This window comes from Gorilla gorilla, chromosome 8 (assembly GCF_029281585.2).
Source record: "Gorilla gorilla gorilla isolate KB3781 chromosome 8, NHGRI_mGorGor1-v2.1_pri, whole genome shotgun sequence".
Classification (NCBI taxonomy): Eukaryota; Metazoa; Chordata; class Mammalia; order Primates; family Hominidae; genus Gorilla; species Gorilla gorilla.
In genome coordinates, this window is record NC_073232.2 from 115,083,414 (window position 1) to 115,103,687 (window position 20,274).

General features: G+C 49.0%; 1 protein-coding gene across 2 annotated transcripts in view; it reads left to right on the top strand.

Moving 5' to 3' along the window:
* The window catches only part of WBP1L (WW domain binding protein 1 like), a 77,140-nt gene extending 67,164 nt beyond the window's left edge, over positions 1–9,976 (top strand). For both annotated transcript variants that reach the window (XM_004050027.5, XM_004050028.5), the window contains exons 3-4: positions 3,625–3,786; positions 6,292–9,976. In XM_004050027.5, coding sequence (XP_004050075.3) covers positions 3,625–3,786; positions 6,292–7,028 — 899 coding nt within the window. In that variant the 3' untranslated portion in view covers positions 7,029–9,976. The remainder of the gene's footprint in view (positions 1–3,624; positions 3,787–6,291) is intronic.
* The last annotated feature ends 10,298 nt before the right edge of the window (positions 9,977–20,274 follow it).

Sequence of the window (20,274 nt, forward strand, 5' to 3'; positions counted from 1 at the left end):
GGACTGTGAGATTACACTGAGAAAGTAAGAGAAGTATAGGTAATACAAAATGGTTGTCAGCCCAGAATAATTTAGGCTTGACTCCGAAATACACATGCAGCCAGGTTCTTAAGCAGAGTGTCCACCCCAACAACCCTAGGAGATGTTATCAAACTGCATCTGTAGCCAGTTTCACCTCCATAACTCCTTTCCAGCCTCTCCACCCTTCTCCGAGGGTTCCTCTGCCAGTGTCTACTCTTAAGTCAGCCAGCATTCATAAAGAAAGAAACGTAAGTTAAGCAAGTTTGACTAGTGAACTGGAAATGACCAGAAAGGAGACTGATAAGTTCACTTTATGGTCTCTGGTTAGGAATGGATTTTCCTGTCTGCTGATGGGTAACAGGGAAAAAAATCCTCTGTCTATTCTCTTGCTGCAAGGCTGCAGCATGAAGCTTTGGTTGAACAGAGATACCTACTGAAAGCAATTAAGTGCCGTGGAATGGTACTGCCAGCCTGCCGGGGCTGGGGGGCATGTCACTGTCCTGCCCCACTTGGTGGAGGGCAGCTTTGTGAGGAGAGTCAATGGGGGCATCCCAGGGGGACAGAGAAAGAGCTGTCGCCAGATGCCACACCCTAAATGCCAAGGGATCTTTTGGAAAATTGTGTATATACAAATAAGGGTGAAAAACATCAAGGATTTATTCATTTTTACAAGTCTGTTTTGTGGGGGAGGGAGGCATTTTTTTCTTTTTTTAAACAAGGTTAACTTGATTTAACTCATTCTGACAAGAGATACATGTGGAACTACTTTTAAAATTTTAAACACAAATTTATAATTACAAAGCAGATGATAAAAAATACACATAGCATTTGGAATGGAAAACAATGGAAGTTTTTCAAGAATAGAGAACAAACAATATTATCTATTCTCATTTAGTAACAACTCATCTTAAAATTATTCCTTTGATACATTTTTAGTTGAGAAAAAAATATTCTTTTTACTACAGAGAAGTACATGTCCATCTTAGAAAAATTAGGAAATAGAGGTAAGCAAAGAACAAAGGAGCAGGTACTGTCTGTCATCCAGAGTTACCCCATGGTTAGAGCTTCCTGACCATACCCCTCCTTTTTCTGTCCATATATACTTTTTTTTTTAAGACTGAATCTCACTCTGTTGCCAGGCTGGAGTGCAGTGGCGTGATCTCAGCTCACTGCAACCTCCCCTCCTGGGTTCAAGCGATTCTCAGCCTCCCAAGTAGCTGGGACTATAGGTGTGTGCCACCATGCCTAGCTAATTTTTGTATTTATTTTTAGTAGAGATGGGGTTTCACCATGTTGGCCAGGATGGTCTCGATCTCTTGATGTCGTGATCCGCCCACCTTGGCCTCCCAAAGTGCTGGGATTACAGGGTGTGAGCCCCTGCGCCCAGCCATACGTACTTTTTTTAAGCAAAAGTTAGGATCATATTTTATTTTGTCATCTGCTTTTTTTCATTTAATATCAGAAACTCTTTGTATGTCAAAAATAATATTATGTGAGTAATTTTTTAATGATTCATATTATTTCATTGTATAGCCATATTCCTAGAGGAATTTAAAAACCTACCCAGAAATTATTGATTAAAAAAAAAAGCTAGCCAAAGTAAAATTAGTCATAGATATTTTTAAAATTTAATTTGTTTTGGCCTGGCGCGGTGGCTCACACCTGTAATCCTACCACTTTGGGAGGCTGAGACGTGAGGATCTCTTGAGCCCAGGGTTCAAGACCAGCCTGGGCTACACAGTGAGAAAGCCAGGCATGGTGGCATGTGCTTGTAGTCCCAGCTACTCAGAAGGTGGAGGTGGGAGGACAGCTTGCGCCCAGAAGGTTGAGACTTCGGTTGAGCTGTGATCGCACCACTGTACTCCATCCTGGGTGACAGAGCAAGACCCTGTCTCAGAAAAAAAGAAAATTAATTTGTTTCTAGTTTTATAATTTGAAAGAAAATAATCAAAAGAAGAAAATTTAAATTTCTTATTCTGTCATTTAAAGATGTCATTATTTTTGTTTTCCTTTCAGTTCTTTCCCCCTCATGCGTATATGTGTATGTATGTTATGTGAAAAGCAAAATTCCTCATTAATTAAAAAAAAAATTTTAAAGCCTTTTGTGCCACACATTTAAAAATTGGAGAGGAGGTCTTATATTGGGGTTTGCTGAGATTCTCTGAGTATGATCCCAGAGACAGCACAGAGGGAAATAAAGCGCTGTGGGGCTTGGCCTCTGTTCCGCCACCCTTCCCTGGAGCAGGGAGGAAGAAGCGGCTGCTAATGGCCATGCATCTACTGCAAGGGCAGGCCAAAGGGAGGGAGAGTTGATTGTGGCAGTGGGAGATGGAATTGTACCCGATTAGGATTATGTCGAGAGCAGAGGAAATCATTTACACTCTCTAGGGAGGAGATGGACCTGAGGCAATTAGAATTTTTCCACCTCTAACTTTAGTGATTCTTGTATTACAGAGGCATACATGATAGAGAAAAGCACCTGATTTTTTTGATGCTATCAGGAGAATCCTAAGACTTCTTTTGTCAGGGGGCCCCTCTGAGGCCCCTTGCAAGTGCTGATCTTCTGAGTTGGCGGGGAGGGGAGATGGGCACTAAGAAAGTGAAGCATTTTCTCAGAAATCTCTTAAGAGAGGAGGAGGAGACCATCCCAGAAGGTTTGCATATTTAATGCTCACAAAACCTATAATACAGGGGGCACCCATCAGTGGTGCTGGAGAGATGCCTTGGCACTTGTGCCTTCCCCCAAGGTGCTGGAGGCGTCCTGGAGTGAGAGACCTGCTTTGCTGTCATCATTCTGTTTTGTTTTGTTTTGTGATGGTGTCTTGCTCACCCAGGCTGGAGTGCAATGGTGCAATCTCGGCTCACTGCAGCCTCCACCTCCTGGGTTCAAGCAATTCTCCTGCCTCAGCCTCCTGAGTAGCTGGGATTATAGGTGCATGCCATCACGCCTGGCTAATTTTTGTATTTTTAGTAGAGACAGGGTTTCACCAAGTTGGCCAGGCTGGTCTTGAACTCCTGACCTCAGGTGATCTGCACGCCTCGGCCTCCCAAAGTGCTGGGATTGCAGGCATGAGCCACTGCACCCAGCCATTCTTTTTTTTGAGACAGAGTCTTGCTCTGTCGCCCAGGCTGGAGTGCAGTGGCGCAGTCTTGGCTCACTACAACCTCTGTCTCCTGGTTTCAAGTGGTTCTCGTGCCTCAGCCTCCTGAGTAGCTGGGATTACAGGCGCCTGCCACCATACCTGGCTGATTTTTGTATTTTTAGTAGAGATGGGGTTTCACCATGTTGGCCAGGCTGGTCTCGAACTCCCGACCTCAAGTGATCCACCCATCTTGGCCTGGGATTACAGGCATGAGCCACCACGCCCGGCCTGTTGTCATCATTCTTACATTCCTGCCCACTTCTATCCCATGTGTCTTTCACTCTGGCACAAGCATTTATGAAAATTGATCACACGGCTTCAATGTAAATTAACTGGGTGAGGCCCAGCCATGCCAGCTTCAACCACGTGGGCACCGTCCAGGGACCTCCCTGTTCCGCAAGCTGCCCCTCTGGCTGGTACTCACTGTGTGCCTCTCTGTCTTGCCTTGCCCACCCCCCAGGGTTCTGGCTGGTGTGGACCATCATCATCATCCTGAGCTGCTGCTGTGTTTGCCACCACCGCCGAGCCAAGCACCGCCTTCAGGCCCAGCAGCGGCAACATGAAATCAACCTGATCGCTTACCGAGAAGCCCACAATTACTCAGCGCTGCCATTTTATTTCAGTACGTACACCCAAGCCCCCATACCCACCCTCAGGAGCTCAGGTGCACAGACCCAGGGCTCACACTGAATATTGGTGGCCAGGCCCCTGTAGGCATAGGGGGTTTGTCCTCTCCCTGCCCCTCCGTAGAGCAAGGTCTTGAAAGTACAGGAACAAGGGGACACTCCTTCAGCACAGAGGAGCAGGTGCTAGGGTTGCAGTTCCCTGAAGCCACTGGGCCATTCCAAAGCTCATAGTGGCTGGGTTCTGGCTGGATCTCTGCTTCTTTAGCACCTGCGTACCTACCTACCTACCTAACTTCCTCCCTCCCTCCCTCCCTTCCTTCCTCCCTCCCTCTTTCTTTCTTTCTTTCTTTCCTTGCCTGCCTGCCTTTCCATCCCTCCCTCCCTCCCTTCTTTTCCTTCCTTCCTTCCTTCCTTCCTTCCTTCCTTCCATCCATCCTCCCTCCCTCCCTCTCTCTCTCTCTATTTCTTTTTTTTTTTTTTTTTTTTTTTTTTGAGATGGAGTTTCTCTCTTGTTGCCCAGGCTGGAGTGCAGTGGCGCAATCTTGGCTCACTGCAACCTCTGCTTTCCAGGTTCAAGCGATTCTCCCCCCTCAGCCTCCAAAGTAGCTGGGATTACAGGCATGCACCACCACACCCAGCTAATTTTTGTGTTTTTAGTAGAGACAGGGTTTCTCCATGTTGGTCAGGCTGGCCTCAAACTCCTGACCTCAAGTGATCCGCTCGTCTCGGCCTCCCATAGTGCTGGGATTACAGGCGTGAGCTACCGTGCCCCTGCCCTCCCCTTCCCTCCCCTCTTTTCCTTTCCCTCCCTTCCCCTTCCTCTTTCTTTTCCTTTCTCTTTCTTACCCTTCCTTTCTTTCCCTTCCTTCTTCCCTCCCTCCCTTCATTCCTCCATCTCTCTCTCTCTCTTTAATGGCAGATAGTCAGATAATAGAACAATAATTATTAACATTTATTGAGCACTTACTATGTGCCAGGTACTGTGCTAAGCACCTAGTCCTTCTAGATGTGGAATTGAAACAATTGTGGGCCGGGCTCGGTGGCTCACACCAGGCTCGGTGGCTCAGCACTTTGGGAGGCCGAGGCGGGCAGATTATTTGAGGTCAGGAGTCAGTTATAACGTGAGTGAATTGAGACTTGAGGTTCATTGGCCTGAATTCCTCCCATTTTGCTTATTTCTGTGTGATATGACTGAACAGAGGCTGCCATGAAAGGGGTGGGTGGGGGGGTGGCATTGGGACTTCTGAGCACCAAGAAACTTGGTGACTCTCTGAAGAGCACTTCCCGGACTTCCCTGGGGCTCCTTACATGTGACCTCTCATATGGTCAGTGGAGGCCCAGCTGTGCCAGTTTTCCAAAGCCAGTCTACAGTGTATTCTACAAAATAAACTTTCACAATTGTTTCTTTACAATTGTTTCTTTTTTTCTTTTTAAGACAGAATCTCGCTCTGTCACCCAGGCTTGACTGCAGTGGCGTGATCTTGGCTCACTGCAACCTCCTCCTCTGGGGTTCAAGTGATTCTTGTGCCTGAGCTTCCCAAGTAGCTGGGACTACAAGACCATGCCATCACACCTAGCTAATTTTTGTATTTTTAGTAGAGATGGGGTTTTACCATGTTGGTCAGGCTGTTCTCAAACTCCTGAGCTCAAGTGATCTGCCCGCCTCGGCTTCCCACAGTGCTGAGATTACAGGCGTAAGCCACTGTGACAGCCCACCATTATTTCAGTTCCACATCTAGAGGGGTTAAGTGCTTAGCACAGTGCCTGGCATATAGTAAGTGCTCAATAAATGTTAGTAATGTTATATTATAATTAAATTATCTGTGTCATAAGGCATTCAGCACATTCAAAAGATAACTCACCTAGCATGTTTTTAATAAGCCTGGGATGGCAGAGGCCCCTTACCCTTTGCCGGTCACCCATCTGCTCCTGATCTGAGTCAAGGTGAAGCTTGGTTTGTGTTTCCAGACCCCTCCAGCCACACTAGAGACAACAGAGATTTCTAACCCCCTCGCAAAAGACCCTACATAGTGCATTTGGAAGGTTAGGAGGAAGAAAAGTAGTTAAGAAGTCTGAAGTTAGGGACCCTGGCCCTAAGGCCTGTGGGACTTGGATGAAGGACACACTCTAAGCAAGAACATGAGACTTGCGTGCATGTGGAAATGGGTCCATTCCAGGCAGAAGTTATTTTTTGGCCATCTGCCACGTTTGCCTAATTCTCTGCCTTAACTCCCAACAGGCGTGAAGTCCTTGCCTACGAAGCAGCTTTAGGGGCTCTCAGATTTCAAGAAGCTAGGTTAGGCCCTTCCCAAACTGCCCCTCTCTCTCTGCAGAATTGCTCGCAGCTGTCTCTCCTCTGCTCACAACCAAGAGCTGTAGCCATCACTTGTTGAGTGCTCTGGGGTGGGAAGAGACAATGCAAATGTTCAGTGGGAGCTTTGCAGTCTGCCCTAGAACAATGACCAGTGCAGTAATTTCTCCTTCCTACCTCCCCATTTTAGGGTTTTTGCCAAACTATTTACTACCTCCTTATGAGGAAGTGGTGAACCGACCTCCAACTCCTCCCCCACCATACAGTGCCTTCCAGCTACAGCAGCAGCAGCTGCTGCCTCCACAGTGTGGCCCTGCAGGTGGCAGTCCCCCGGGCGTCGATCCCACCAGGGGATCCCAGGGGGCACAGAGCAGCCCCTTGTCTGGGCCCAGCAGAAGCAGCACAAGACCCCCAAGCATCGCTGACCCTGAGCCCTCTGACCTACCAGTTGACCGAGCAGCCACCAAAGCCCCGGGGATGGAGCCCAGTGGCTCTGGGGCTGGCCTGGGGGAGCTGGACCCGGGGGCCTTCCTGGACAAAGACGCAGAATGTAGGGAGGAGCTGCTGAAAGATGACAGCTCTGAACACGGCGCACCCGACAGCAAAGAGAAGACGCCTGGGAGACATCGCCGCTTCACAGGTGACTCGGGCATTGAAGTGTGTGTGTGCAACCGGGGCCACCATGACGATGACCTCAAAGAGTTCAACACACTCATCGATGATGCTCTGGATGGGCCCCTGGACTTCTGCGACAGCTGCCATGTGCGGCCCCCTGGTGACGAGGAGGAAGGCCTCTGTCAGCCCTCTGAGGAGCAGGCTCGAGAGCCTGGGCACCCGCACCTGCCACGGCCGCCTGCATGCCTGCTGCTGAACACCATCAACGAGCAGGACTCTCCCAACTCCCAGAGCAGCAGCTCCCCCAGCTAGAGCAGGTCCTGCCAGCACCCAGCAACTTGGCAAAGCAACCAGGGTAGGGGAGAACCACGAGAGAAGCATTAAGTGACTTTCAAAGACTTTCAGAGTACAGCCACTTGGTTCCTTTTTGTTTGTTTTCCTTCTCCTCTCCTGCATTTTCCTCCATCTCCAGGTACAGTTCGGGGTGTGGATGCCTCTTCCTCCACGAGGTCACAGTGTTGTGGAGGGCTAAGTTGGTTCTGTGACTCATTCCTCATACCCTAACTCCATCTCCTTTCTTTAAAGTCAAATCTCACCTACCTGTTTGGGTCAGAGAGATGTGTTTTAAAAGCCCCCAGGGAAGGAGGCTGGGACTGTGCCCTGACATGATTCTTGGTGATGGAATAGGTTTGTGCTCTGATTCTAGTTTAAGAGAACGTTGCTGTGTCTCAGTCCAGAAGAGGCAGCCCATCTTGGCCCTGGATGAAGAAGGAAACCCACAGAGGCCCAGGGCTTGTCACTGGGCTGCCAGTGTCTGCCAAGCCAGCATTGAGCTAATCCTGTGGGAGGATGAGAGCTACTGGGCCGTTGTATGATAGGTTGGTAGGGGCTTGTTGATCTGTCAAATTCCAGGTGACAAGATCTATGCACCCCATGCGTCCTTGAGGGGCCTCTTCCCCGCAGGCTCTGGCTGGCCGCAGGCTGGTTCTGGTGTGAAAGGTTATACTGCCTTTTCTTTGTTTGTTTGTTTTTTTCTCTAAAAACAAACAGCAAAAGACAGCTGAAAACAAGAACTTCACCGGTGGGCAGGCAAGAATTCTCTTCTGGAAAATGACGTTTGTGGCTCTTTCCCAAGTTGGCCTTCAAAGAGCCTGCCTGCCGTTGAGCCAGAAGATGTCTCGTGTGAAGGCTGGGGTGGAGGCTGTCTTGGAACCTCTGTGAGCAGGAGGCCCTAAGCCTCAGCAGTGGATAGCGGTGCAGCTCTCTGCCTCTCTGCCCTTTGGTCTGTGTTCACAGGTGACCCGTGTCAGCCTGCATCGCAAGCACACGCCCTGCGGGCCTTCACGTCTCACTGTTCCGTATGAGGAAACAGACAGCGGACTGAGGAAGCGATGGCCCCAGAGAAAGGGCCCCTGTAGCCTGGCTCTCACACAGTATTTTGTCTTTGATTCTGAATAAATATTTTTTGTGGGTTTTTTTTTTTGTTTTTTTTTTTTTTTTGGTGGCGGTTGTTTGTTTTAAACTGACCACTTGGAAGAAATACCTTGGTTATCTGTGGTTTTCATGCCTTGTCCCTGCCTCTACCCCCACCCCTTTTGAGTCGGGTGACTCGTTTTTCTGTGTAGAGACTCGGTGGCCCAGGCAGGAGGTGAAAGCAGCCATCCGGAAGGCCCTGGGGACCCTTGTGCCTGTTGCTCGGCTTCAGGTCACCAGCTGAACTGTGATAGGAAAATCTGAATGGAGGCAGCAAACAGCCAAAACAAACATTCCCCACCCGGCCCTGTGCATATGAAGAGTCTTTCTTCCCCCAGCTCTTGAACGATGATGATATTCAGACGAAGCATTGATGTTATGGAAGAAAGAAAGAAACAAAAAAAGTATATATATATATATGTCCAAAAACAGACAAATCCAAGGGTGTGAGGTAAACGAGTGTCTGCATTTAGATTCCACAAAACCAAAATCCATGTTGAACAAAGTTAAGTCCGTACACAGTGACTTTTTGGGTGAGCCGTGTGTGTCTGTCTGTTGTGTGTGAGCCTCAAGCCCTGTTTTCCTGTGAAGATACTTTGAGTGGCAGCCATTCTCCCCACGTGAACCACACGTCTGGAGCACAGACAGGCCTCTCAAGGTCATTGATCTTACGCATTTACTGTTTACCGAACAAATGTCTGACTGTGTACTCGGGTGTACTCCGCAGCATTGTCGACTGCAGTCCCCTGTGTTTGCCAGAGATACTGTGCTCGAAGTAGAGGTTTTACTCTACTCATCACTGCGATTTGCACATTGCTCCGTGGACACTCGGAGGCCTGCGTTCTGTTCCCTATAAATGGAAGCGTGCTCTGAGCCTGTCTGCCTCCCTCGGCTGCTGCTGGTCCTCAGTACCAGCCCCCGGGGGTGTCCACAACCACTTGGGACAGAAGAAGGTGGAATTTCAGACAGAAGCTTGATTGGGTCTTCAATGACAGGCTTGGACTAGCTGTGGCCCAGACATCGGCCCTGCCCAGAATTGCCAGGAGGAGGCTTTGCAGGCTCTAGAGGAGCCGCAGGGCCTGCCTCCCTCTGGTGAGTCCAACAGGCACAAGCAAGCTGGCGTGTGGCCATAGGTAGCCGGAGTGTGTCACAGCCCCTCAGATGCCTTTCCTTCCACCTTTTTTTTATTTTTTAAGAATCCCAAATAACTCACTGAAGTGTCTCAAAGGCGAACAAGTTTTACCAAAATGAATCCTTTTTCAGTTAACAGATCAAATGGATGAGTTCTGACCCTCTCAAGTTCCTTTCCCCAGTTAGAGTGGGGAACAGGGCAAGTGTTAACTGTGGGACTTAACTGCAGCGTCCTACCCTAAAGGCACGAGAAGACGGAAATGCAACCTGCGGAGCTGGGCTTGGTTCCCAGGTCACAGTTTGGCCCCCGCTACAGGATGCTGCCCTGCTCAGAGAGAGATTTAATAGGGAGCTGAAGGAATCATTAGGGGGCCAGGGAGATGTGACTGAGGCTGGTTTTCCATGTGAATGAGTCGGGGTTGGTGGAGGGTTTGGTGCTACAGCCAGTCAGAAGATTTGCAAATGCGAACACATTCCTGTGTGAGGCACGTTACCCTTTGTCAGTTATTGTGAATATGTGTATTTTAAGCAATAAGATTCAGCTGGTCAGACTTTTCTGGGCAGTCTCAGTGACGCATTTCCTGTGCTGTGATTGTTCTGAAGACAGAGTGGCTCTAACCACTGTGAGAAGCCCAAATAAAAATTGATTCCAAAAATGCTACTGCTCTTTCTTGCTGCACTTTGTTCCCTCTTCTTCTTCCTCAGTCTTCAGGAAATTGCACCTCAAGATCCTAAACCACAAGCACTTTTCTCCACACAGAGACTGAGAGGTTGTCACACAGTCATTGAGGATAGGGCCCTGAGCCAAAGAGAAACCACAGGGCCAAGGGCAGCTGGACAGTGCTGCTGGGTCCACACTCTGTTCTGAGGAGTCCTCCCCTCTCTCTGTCAGGGTGTGTTCCTGATGTTTGGAATACTTTGGAAAGTCCCACAAACAGGCTAAAATCAGATCCCGAGAAAGCAGAGACAAGTTTTGTCAGATACCCTGTTGCTAAAACATGGCTTTTTTTTGAGACACAGTCTCACTCTGCCGCCCAGGCTGGAGTGCAGTGGCGCGATCTTGGCTCATGCAGCCTCTACCTCCCAGGTTCAAGTGATTCTCCTGCCTCAGCCTCCTGAGTAGCTGGGATTACAGGTGCCCACCACCACGCCCGGCTAATTTTTGTATTTTTAGTAGAGACGAGGTTTCACCATGTTGGCCAGGCTGGTCTCAATCTGCTGACCTCAGGTGATCCGCCTGCCTTGAGCTCCCAAAGTGCTGGGATAACAGGCCAGCCACCCTGGCCTGGGATTATAGGCATGAGCCACTGTGCCCAGCTATTTTTTTATTTTTATTTTTTAAATAACAGAGACGGGCTGGGCGAGGTGGCTCATGCCTGTAATCCCAGCATTTTGGGAGGCCAAGCTAGGCAGATCACTTGAGTTCAGGAGTTTGAGACCAGTCTGGGTAACATAGCAAGACACCATCTCTACAAAAAATACAAAACTTGGCTGGTTGTGGTGCTGTGTGCCTGTGGTCCCAGCTATGTGGGAGGCTGAGGTGGGAGGATGGCTTGAACCCAGGAAGTGGAGGCTGCAGTGAGCTGAGATCACACCACTGCACTCCAGCCTGGGCAACAGAGTGAGACCCTGTATCAAAAAAAAAAAAAAAAAAGAAAAAAACTATATATATATATAGATATATATATATAGAGAGAGAGAGAGAGAGAGAGATAGGGTCTGACTGTGTTGCCCAGGCTGGGCTCAAGTGATCGTACTGGCTTGGTTTCCCAAAGTGCTGGGATTACAGGTGTAAGTCACTGTGCCCGGCCAAAACATGGCATTTAAAAGAAAGCAAGCACTCTGAGAGATCTTTTTTGTTGATATGATAGACATGGGGGTATATGCTTGGCCTTGGAATTTAACACACAGTATAATGTATCGAGTTGCCCACTTTCTGCCCAGCACTGTGTCAGAGGCTCAGGATAATGTCAAAGACATAGAAGATGAGGCCTCTGCCCTCCAGAACTTACAGTCAGAAAGACAAAACATGGCCAGGCATGGTGGCTCATGCCTGTAATCCCAGCACTTTGGGAGGCTGAGGCGGGTGGATTACCTGAGGTTAGGAGTTCGAGACCAGCCTGACCAACATGGAGAAACCCCGTCTCTACTAAAAATATTAAAAAATTAGCCAGGTGTGGTGGCATGAGACTGTAATCCCAGCTACTTGGGAGGCTGAGGCAGGAGAATCGCTTTAACTCGGGAAGTGGAGGTTGTGGTGAGCTGAGATCGCACCATTGTGCTCCAGCCTGGACAACAAGAGCGAAACTCCATCTCAAAAAAAAAAAAAAAAAAAAAGAAAGAAAGAAAACATACTGGTGTGAAATAGTTAATTAACAATATAAGTTAAGTTTGAGGTAAAGTGAATGGTACAGATTTGGAGCTTTTCAGGGAATAGTGGGAGGTAGTTTGAGGTCTTGAATGCCAAGCGAGAGGTCTCGGAGCTGATTTTAGGTAGTGAGGAAGCCACCAGTGTGCCAGAATCTGTCATTGTGGGCCAATGATTCTTTCCTAATACAAGGAGAGTTCCTTTGTTCATTTTACCATCTGCTTAAGACTGACCTCTTAGGTGTAAGTCCTTTTTTTTTTTTTTTTTTTTTGAGATGGAGTCTTGCTCTGTCGCCCAGGCTGGAGTGCAGTGGTGCCATCTTTGCTCAGTGCAACCTCCACCTCCCGAGTTCAAGTGATTCTCCTGCCTCAGCCTCCCAAGTAGCTGGGATTACAGGTGCCTGCCACGACGCCCAGCTAATTTTTGTATTTTTAGTAAGGATGGGGTTTCACCATGTTGCGCAGACTGGTCTCGAACTCCTGGCCTCAAGTGATCCACCTGCCTCAGCCTCCCAAAGTGCTGGGATTACAGGCGTGAACCACTGTGCCTGGCCAGGTATAAGTCCTTGTTTGAAGAACAGCTTGCTACTTCTGCCCAGGGAGGACACCCCTACCCAGCAAGACTGCAGATGGGCAAAGCAAGGTAGTACACATCCTAGGAACCCTCCAGGAAGGGGTTCCTGCCTTCATAAGTGGAGTGCTCACTGGTGGGCTGGCACCCTGGGGGTGCTGGCAAGTGAGTGTTGTCCTCCCTAGGCCCTGGCTTGCCCAGCAGTCAGCCCTGTTTTTTCTGAAGGCCAGTTTTAGCCAGACATGCCCCCACCCCTGTCTTTGACCCTCTGGCAGAGGACATTCCTGGCCCCTCGGTGACACTAGTGGAGTGGTTGCTGACTTGTTCTTTCTAAACTGTTGGGTTCCTTCAGGCAACCCCAATAGGGCCATGCTAGCATCTAGAGACAGTTCTGCTCTAAAACCACGGGAAAGAACTGGGAGTATATCATTCTTGCCTTCTTTGAGCTAATATCTGAGTGGCACAAAAACAAAATGGTGTAACTCTTAGGGGCTGGTTGCCAGAGGCTGTGCGTGTACCCTGGGTGCCCAGGTCTAGAGGGGACCCCAGGCTGGTGGGTCACTGAGTTCCTCATTTCTGTAATGAAGTATGATGTTGTTTGTCTCTGTTGCCCCATGTGACCAAGTACAGATGGCGACAGTACCAATGCCCAGAACTGCAAAACAGAGTACTTTTGGTGAACAAGAATTTCAAGAAACTCCACATTCTTCAGTTTCCTGTTTTCAGCCAGGGGCGAAAACCAGGGTTTGACTCAGAAAAGGAGGGAGAAGTGGGTTTGGTTGGTAGCTTCTTGCTGAACCTGCTGGGAAGGGTTGTGGGTCTTGGGAGGATTTGGGTTCTGGCCTGGGAGCAAGTGTGGCCTCACTGAAGAGCTGAGCCTTTACTGAGCACCTAGCAGGTGCCAAGGCATGAGAATTCAAAGATGCCTTAGGACTGGCTCCTTTTCTTTTTTTGAGACAGAGTCTTGCTCTGGAGTGCAGTGGTGCGATCTCGGCTCACTATAACCTCCGCCTCCCGGGTTCAAGCGATTCTCCTGTCTTAGCCTCCTGAGTAACTGGGATTACAGATGTGCACCACTACGCCTGGCTAAATTTTGTATTTGGGGTAGAGATGGGGTTTCACCATGTTGGCCAGGCTGGTCTCAAACTCCTGACCTCAAGTGATCTGCCTGTCTCAGCCTCCCAAAGTGCTGGGATTACAGGTGTGGAGCCACCACGCCTGGCCCTGGCTCCTCTTTAGAAGAGCTAATGGTATTCTCGAGAGGAAGGCAGGCACATCGGCAGTTTTAGTACCACATGGAAAGCACCACGAAGCATGTGTGCACAGAGGAGAATCTAGCCAAACTAGGGGATTAAGGCAGGCTTCCTGGAGGAGATACCTCTAAATTGAGTTTATCAGGTGAAGAAAGGTGCAAGGGAATTCTAGGCAAATGTTTTTTTCTGCAGACTATTGAGTGCTTACTATGTGCCTGGTGCTGAAAAGCACAAAAAAGCATGGGAGGCCTAGAATAGGAGACTCTGCATGGCATGTAGAAAGCTGCGAGCAATTTATCACTGCATTCTGGGAAGTAGCAAGAGATCAAACTGGAGAGAGAAGCAGGTCATATATTTTATTTTATTTTATTTTATTATTATTATTTTTTGAGATGGGGTCTTGCTCTGTCACCCAGGCTGGAGTGCAGTGGTGCAATCTCGGCTTATGGCAACCTCCGCCCCCCGGGTTGAAGTGATTCTCCTGCCTTAGCCTCCTGAGTAGCTGGGATTATAGGCGCACACCACCATGCCTGGCTAATTTTCATATTTTTAGTAGAGATGGGGTTTTGCTATGTTGCCCAGGCTAGTCTCAAACTCCTGAGCTCAAATGATCCTTCTGCCTCAGCCTCCCGAAGTGCTGGGATTACAAGCTTGAGCCACTGCGCCTAGCAAAATATTTTAATTTAATTTGTCTTTATTGTTTTGTTGGTTGACGGTTTCCACAATGCCGGTCTTGTGTGAGCATCTTAGCTACATTTAAAAAAAAAAAAATTAGCCTCAGGCCGGGCACGGTGGCTCACACCTGTAATCCCAGCACTTTGGGAGGCCGAGGTGGGCGGATCACCTGAGGTCGGGAGTTCGAGACCAGCCTGACCAACACAGAGAAACCCCGTCTCTACTAAAAATACAAAATTAGCCAGGTGTGGTGGTGCATGCCTATAGTCCCAGCTACTCAGGAGGCTGAGGCAGGAGAATCACTTGAACCTGGGGGGCTCAGGTTGCAGTGAGCCGAGATCGTGCCATTGTACTCCAGCCTGGGTAACGAGCGAAACTCCATCTCAAAAAAATAAAAAAATGTAGCCTCAAAACAGGTCTCTGAGGTATATAGGCTGCAATTATTCCTGCTTTATTAATGGGATTGTGGCATCCAGAGGACTTAACTAACTTTATAAGATCACATAGCTAATAAGTGGCAGAGCTAGGATTTGAAGCCAGTTCTAATGGCTCCAAGGCCAATGTAATAACCAGAAGGCAGGACAGTGAAGAGCTGTAATGTAGGTACTCACAAGCCACCTGAAGAACTTGTGACTTCTTCCTCTCTCTCTTCTCTTCTCTTTTGGCCCAGGCTGGAGTGCAGTGGCACAATCTCAGCTCACTGCAGCCTCAACTTCCCAGGCTCAAGTGATCTTCCCACTTCATCCTCCCCAAGCAGGTGAGACTACAGGTGCACACCGTCATGCCCAGCTAATTTCTGTATTTTTTGTAGAGACAGGATTTTGCCATGTTGCCTAGGCTGCTCTTGAACTCCTGGGCTCAAGCGATCCACCTGCCTTGGCCTCCCAAAGTGCTGGGATTACAGGCATGAGCCTTGTAATTTCTTTTCAAAGGTGAGGGAGAACTAGAGAACAATATATTGAGCTAAGAGTAACATGGTGAAAGATGAAACAGACACCATTTCCTCAGGAGCTACCCTATCTCCTCTTGCTCCAGGGGGCAGAACCCCCCACACCCAGCCAGGCTTCACCTCCAAGAGCAATTCAGTGCTAAAATGGCATCACCCCTGGGACAGGTGATGCTGCTTGCCACCAGTATTCGGACCAATGTCAACTTCCAGGGATGGTGTAACCCCTTGGAAACACTGTAAAATTCTCAGGAGTTACAGTTTGGATCTTCTTTGTCTCTTTTCCTTGAAAGAGTGTTTTTGTTCTTCCTCCAAGGTGATGAAAGTACAGCTTTCTGTGTTTGTGAGGGGAGAAGAGGATTTTTGTTTGACCTGAAATTTCTCCTCACTCTGTTTTGTTTGTTTTTGGCTTTTTTTTTTTTTTCCTTTGAGATGGAGTTTTGCTCTTGTTGCCCAGGCTGGAGTGCAGTAGCGCAATCTTGGCTCACTGCAATCTCCGCCTCCCGGGTTCAAGTGATTCTCCTGTCTCAGCCTCTCAAGTAGCTGGGATTACAAGCACCCACCAACACACCCGGCTAATTTTTTTGTATTTTTAGTAGAGACGAGGGTTCGCCATGTTGGGCAGGCTGGTCTCGAACTCCTGACCTCAGGTGATCTGCCCGCCTCGGCCTCCCAAAGTGCTGAGATTACGGGCATGAGCCACCACACCTGGCCTCTCCTTACTCTGTTATAAGCCTGTTCCTCACCATAGTTTCAGATTCCCTTCATTTCATGTTTTTTCACCAGGAAGGCTCAAGAAACCCAATCCCACAGAAACTGTGACGGAACACCTGTGCTGGAGCCGTGAGTTTGTCTTTGGGTTCTCCACCCGCTGCCCGGCAGTCCGTCAGCCCTGGCCCTGTGGGGACGGAGTGGGCAGGTGGCAGGCCAGGGGCTGTAGTGGGCCCTGCGGGGATGGAACGGGGAGGGGGGTTCCCCAGGGTTCCATCCTGCGGAGGGACTCATCTGCACACACCCACTCCCCCTCCTGACCAAACTGGTGGCTTTTGGGGAGGTTTGTATAAAACCCTGAGAAGGACTCATTTTGTGGGTTTGGATATAGACAACGACGAGAAACCCAATATTTATCAAGGCACTTAATGTATTCCATAGGTTCACATTTCATCCTCACAGTAACGCTATGACACAAACATCCCAGTTCCCCACCACCCGCCCCTGCCATATTACAGATGGGAAAACCAAGGCTTAAGGCCACCTAAGGTGTCCATGGCCACTCAGTCTGTAAATGACAACACTGGGAGGATTTGTCTCTGCAACCTGACTTTGAGTCATTTGCATTCCCGTCTGTGTGGGACTCTCCTGCCCACACACTCTTTTCTGCCTCTCATCCTCACCAGAGCCTCGGAAGATGGGCAGCGCAGGTGTTAGGTTCTGCCACATTATCCATGGGGAAATTGAGGCTCAGGAAGTTAGTGATGGGCCTAAGATCCAGGGCCAGGAAACGGGAGCTGGGGCAGAGCACCGGGGTGGTCTGCGTCCAATTTATCCATTGTGCTTCCCACCCCACTGCACGGCCTCTGTGACTGGATCCCCACCCTCCAGAGAAGGGCGCTAACATCTATGAGTGTGACTGCAGAGAGGGCTCCTCATTTGCCTCAGGTTTTGTGGCCACCAGAGGCTGATAGAACATTCACTCACTCTCACCCTCCCACAATAGGGAAGGATTTCCCTCCCGTCAACAAGGAGACTCAGGGGAACTGCTTTTCTTTCTTTTTTCTTTTTCTTTTTTTTGAGACAAGTTCTTGCTATGTCACCCAGGCTGGAGCGCAGTGGCGCACTCACTGCCAGCCTTGACCTCCTGGGTTCAATGTGATCCTCCCACTTCAGCCTCCCAAGTAACTGGGACCAGCTGGGACCACAGGTATGTGCCACTACACCTGGCTAATTTTTTGTATTTTTTTGTAGTGATGGGGTTTCACCATGTTGCCCAGCTGGTCTGGAACTCCAGAGCTCAAGAGATCCACCCACCTTGACTTCCCAAAGTGGTGGGATTACAAAGTGCTGGTGTGGTGAGCCACTGTCCCCAGCCCAGGAACTCCTTTTCGTTTTTTGTTTGTCTGTTTTGAGATGGAGTCTTGTTCTGTTGCACAGGCTGGAGTGCAGTGGCACAATCTCGGCTCACTGCAACCTCCACCTAGTTCTAGTGATTCTCCTGCCTCAGCCTCCCAAGTAGCTGGGACTACAGGTGCACACCACCACACCCCGCTAATTTTTGTATTTTTAGTAGAGACGGGGTTTCACCAAATTGGCCAGGCTGGTCTCAAACTCCTGACCTCAGGTGATCCACCTGCCTCGGCCTCCCAAAGTGCTGGGACTACAGGCATGAACCACTTCGCCCAGCCAGAAACTGCTTTTCTTTAAGACAAGCGTGGCCCATTTTTCCTGGGAGGGTTGGCTCTTAATAGCTCACTAGAACTGATTTTTAAATTTTCAGGAATTTTATGAGCTGTTTATATGAAACAGCCAATTTAAAAAACTTAAACCTACAATTGAGTTATATTAAAAACAAAGGTAATAGATACTCAAAACTGACCATTTCCTAGTTATTTTACTACATGTTACTGTTATCTGTGCCCTTGAGGTTATTTACATTTACCTATCAGTATGGTGGAAATACTACATAATGGCATTTACTATGTAATAATAACAACGGTAAAGAACATATAATGCTACTATGTGTCTCTTTCCAACCCTGTTTACTGGCATCACATTGGTAGCTTAAAATTGGTCATGTTGGGAGTATCTACACCACGGTAATCAGCAAACATTACAAATCAAGGCTATTCCGCACACCCCCGCCCCTCCCAGACCTGGTTGTTAAACATTTATTTATCATCACACCACTGGTTAAGGACAGTCTGAGGCTCAGACGGTTAACTGTGGGGTCTTGGCAAAGACCTTCCAGTTTTGTCAAAGATCTGGGCTTCCTTCTGCATAAGGAGATAGAATTTATTTACTATCATTGGGCCAATTAACCAAGTGATTTAGAGCATTTGATTCAGTCCTCTTGAGGTAGGAGGTGGGGCTGGGACATGGAACCAAATTAAGGACTAGCTAAAACAGGTAGGGGGGCAGAAGCAGCTTTCCATGACATGCCTGCCAGTGTGCCATGTCAGTTTACCATTGCCATGGCAAAACCTAGGAGTTACCATCCCTTTTCGTGGCAACGACCTGATGACCTGGAAGTTACTACCCTCATCCTGGAAATCTCTGCATAATCCACCCCTTAATTTGCATATAATTAAAAGTAGATGTCCATATGAGTGCAGCCCTGCCCCTGCGTTGCTGTTCTGGGCACACTGCCCCTGGGTAGCCCTGCTCCACAAGGAGCAGTACCTCTGCTGCTCTGTGCACTGCTGCTTGCTGGCTACCACCACCAGCTTGCCCTGGAATTCTTTCTGGGTGAAGCCAAGAACCCTCCTGGGCTAAGCCCCAGTTTTAGGGCTTGCCTGTCCTGCATCACTCTTGTTTGTCTACCCTTCTATTTGTCAGGTGCTGATATGCAGGATAAAGAACATGAGAAGGCTCAGTCTTGAACTCCAGAGGTACAGGAGGTGGACAGTGTCCGTGGGGGGCCCCACCCATTTCAAGTCCAGGCAGATGCTCAGATGCCAAGGTTCAGTTTAGGTTCAGTACCAAGGAACAGAAGCTGAGTGCTGAAGAGGGATGGTCATGGTGGACTCAGGAGTCATAAAAAATGTGTCTGAGCCTCAAGGTGGGTGGGTTTAGATCAGTGGTGAAAAGGCCTTCCAGACAGGGGAGAGCACAGTTTGGGCAGGAGTCAAAGTTCATAAAGTCATTTTCTAAAAGGTCACTCAGCTTGCCTGAAAGGTACTCTCCCGGCCAAATATCCCAAGAGCCCTTCTGCATGACCACAGGGGACAGGTGGGAAAGCATGGCTGGCTCCCCACCATGCACCATTGAAATCTTGAGTTCTGGTCCCAGCCCTGCTGCTACGTAGCTGTGTGATCTGGGGCAAGTCATACCCTAACCCCAGCCCACACAATGGCCCTCAGTTTCCTTCAAAATGAAGGTTCAGGCCGGACACAGTGGCTCACATCTGTAATCCTAGAATTTTGGGAGGCCAAGGCAGAAGGATCACTGGGGGCCATGAGTTTGAGACCAGCCTGGGCAACATAATAAGATCCCCATCTCTTCAAAAAACTTAAAAATTAGCCAGAGTGGTGGCACACACCTGTAGTCCCAGCTACCCAGGAAGCTGAGGCAGGAAGCTCTCTTGAGCCCAGGCGTTCCAGACTGCGGTGAGCCATGATTGCACCACTGCACTCCAGCCTGGGTGACAGAGTGAGACCCTGTCTCAAAAAAAAAATGAAGTCCATAGGAGAGCTTGTGGGCAGCTGACCCCAGCCCCCATCACAAGCAGCCTGGGAGAGATGCTGACACCACAGTGAGCCCAAGGGAAAGGCTATACTGGAGTTTGTCCCTTCCCTCTCCCGGTTCCTCTGCCCCCATCAGCTGGGTGCTGGATTGAGTCAAGCTATCCTCAGCTCAAAGCAGAGGGGAGTAAGATTGGCTGGAGGAAAGTTAAGTATTTCAGATTTGCTCAGAATTTGAAAGGCTTTTTTTTCTTTTTCTTTTTTTTTTTTTGAGACGGCGTCTCTCTCACTCACTCTGTCACCCAGTTGGAGTGCAGTGGCACAATCTCGGCTCACTGCAACTTCCACCTCCTGGGTTCAAGCGATTCTCCCACCTCAGCCTCCTGAGTAGCTGGAACTAGAGGTGTGCGCCAACATGCCCAGCTAGAGACGAGGTTTCACCATGTTGGCCAGGCTGGTCTCAGACTCCTGAGCTCAAGCGTTGTGCCCACCTTGGCCTCCCATAGTGTTGGGATTACAGGTGTGAGGCACTGTGCTTGGCCTGAAAGGCATTTTGTAGACTTGTGATGAAGAGATAAGCAATTAGCAGAAGATCTGTGTCCTCTGTGGAAGTGGTGGGTGGGTTTAACTGGAATGGAAAACATCGCAAGTTTGCAAGAATCTCACACAATGTCACTTGAGGACTCTGGAGGGGTGCGTGGCAGTGTGTACAAGATTCACCTGGATAGCCTGTAAAATGCAGATT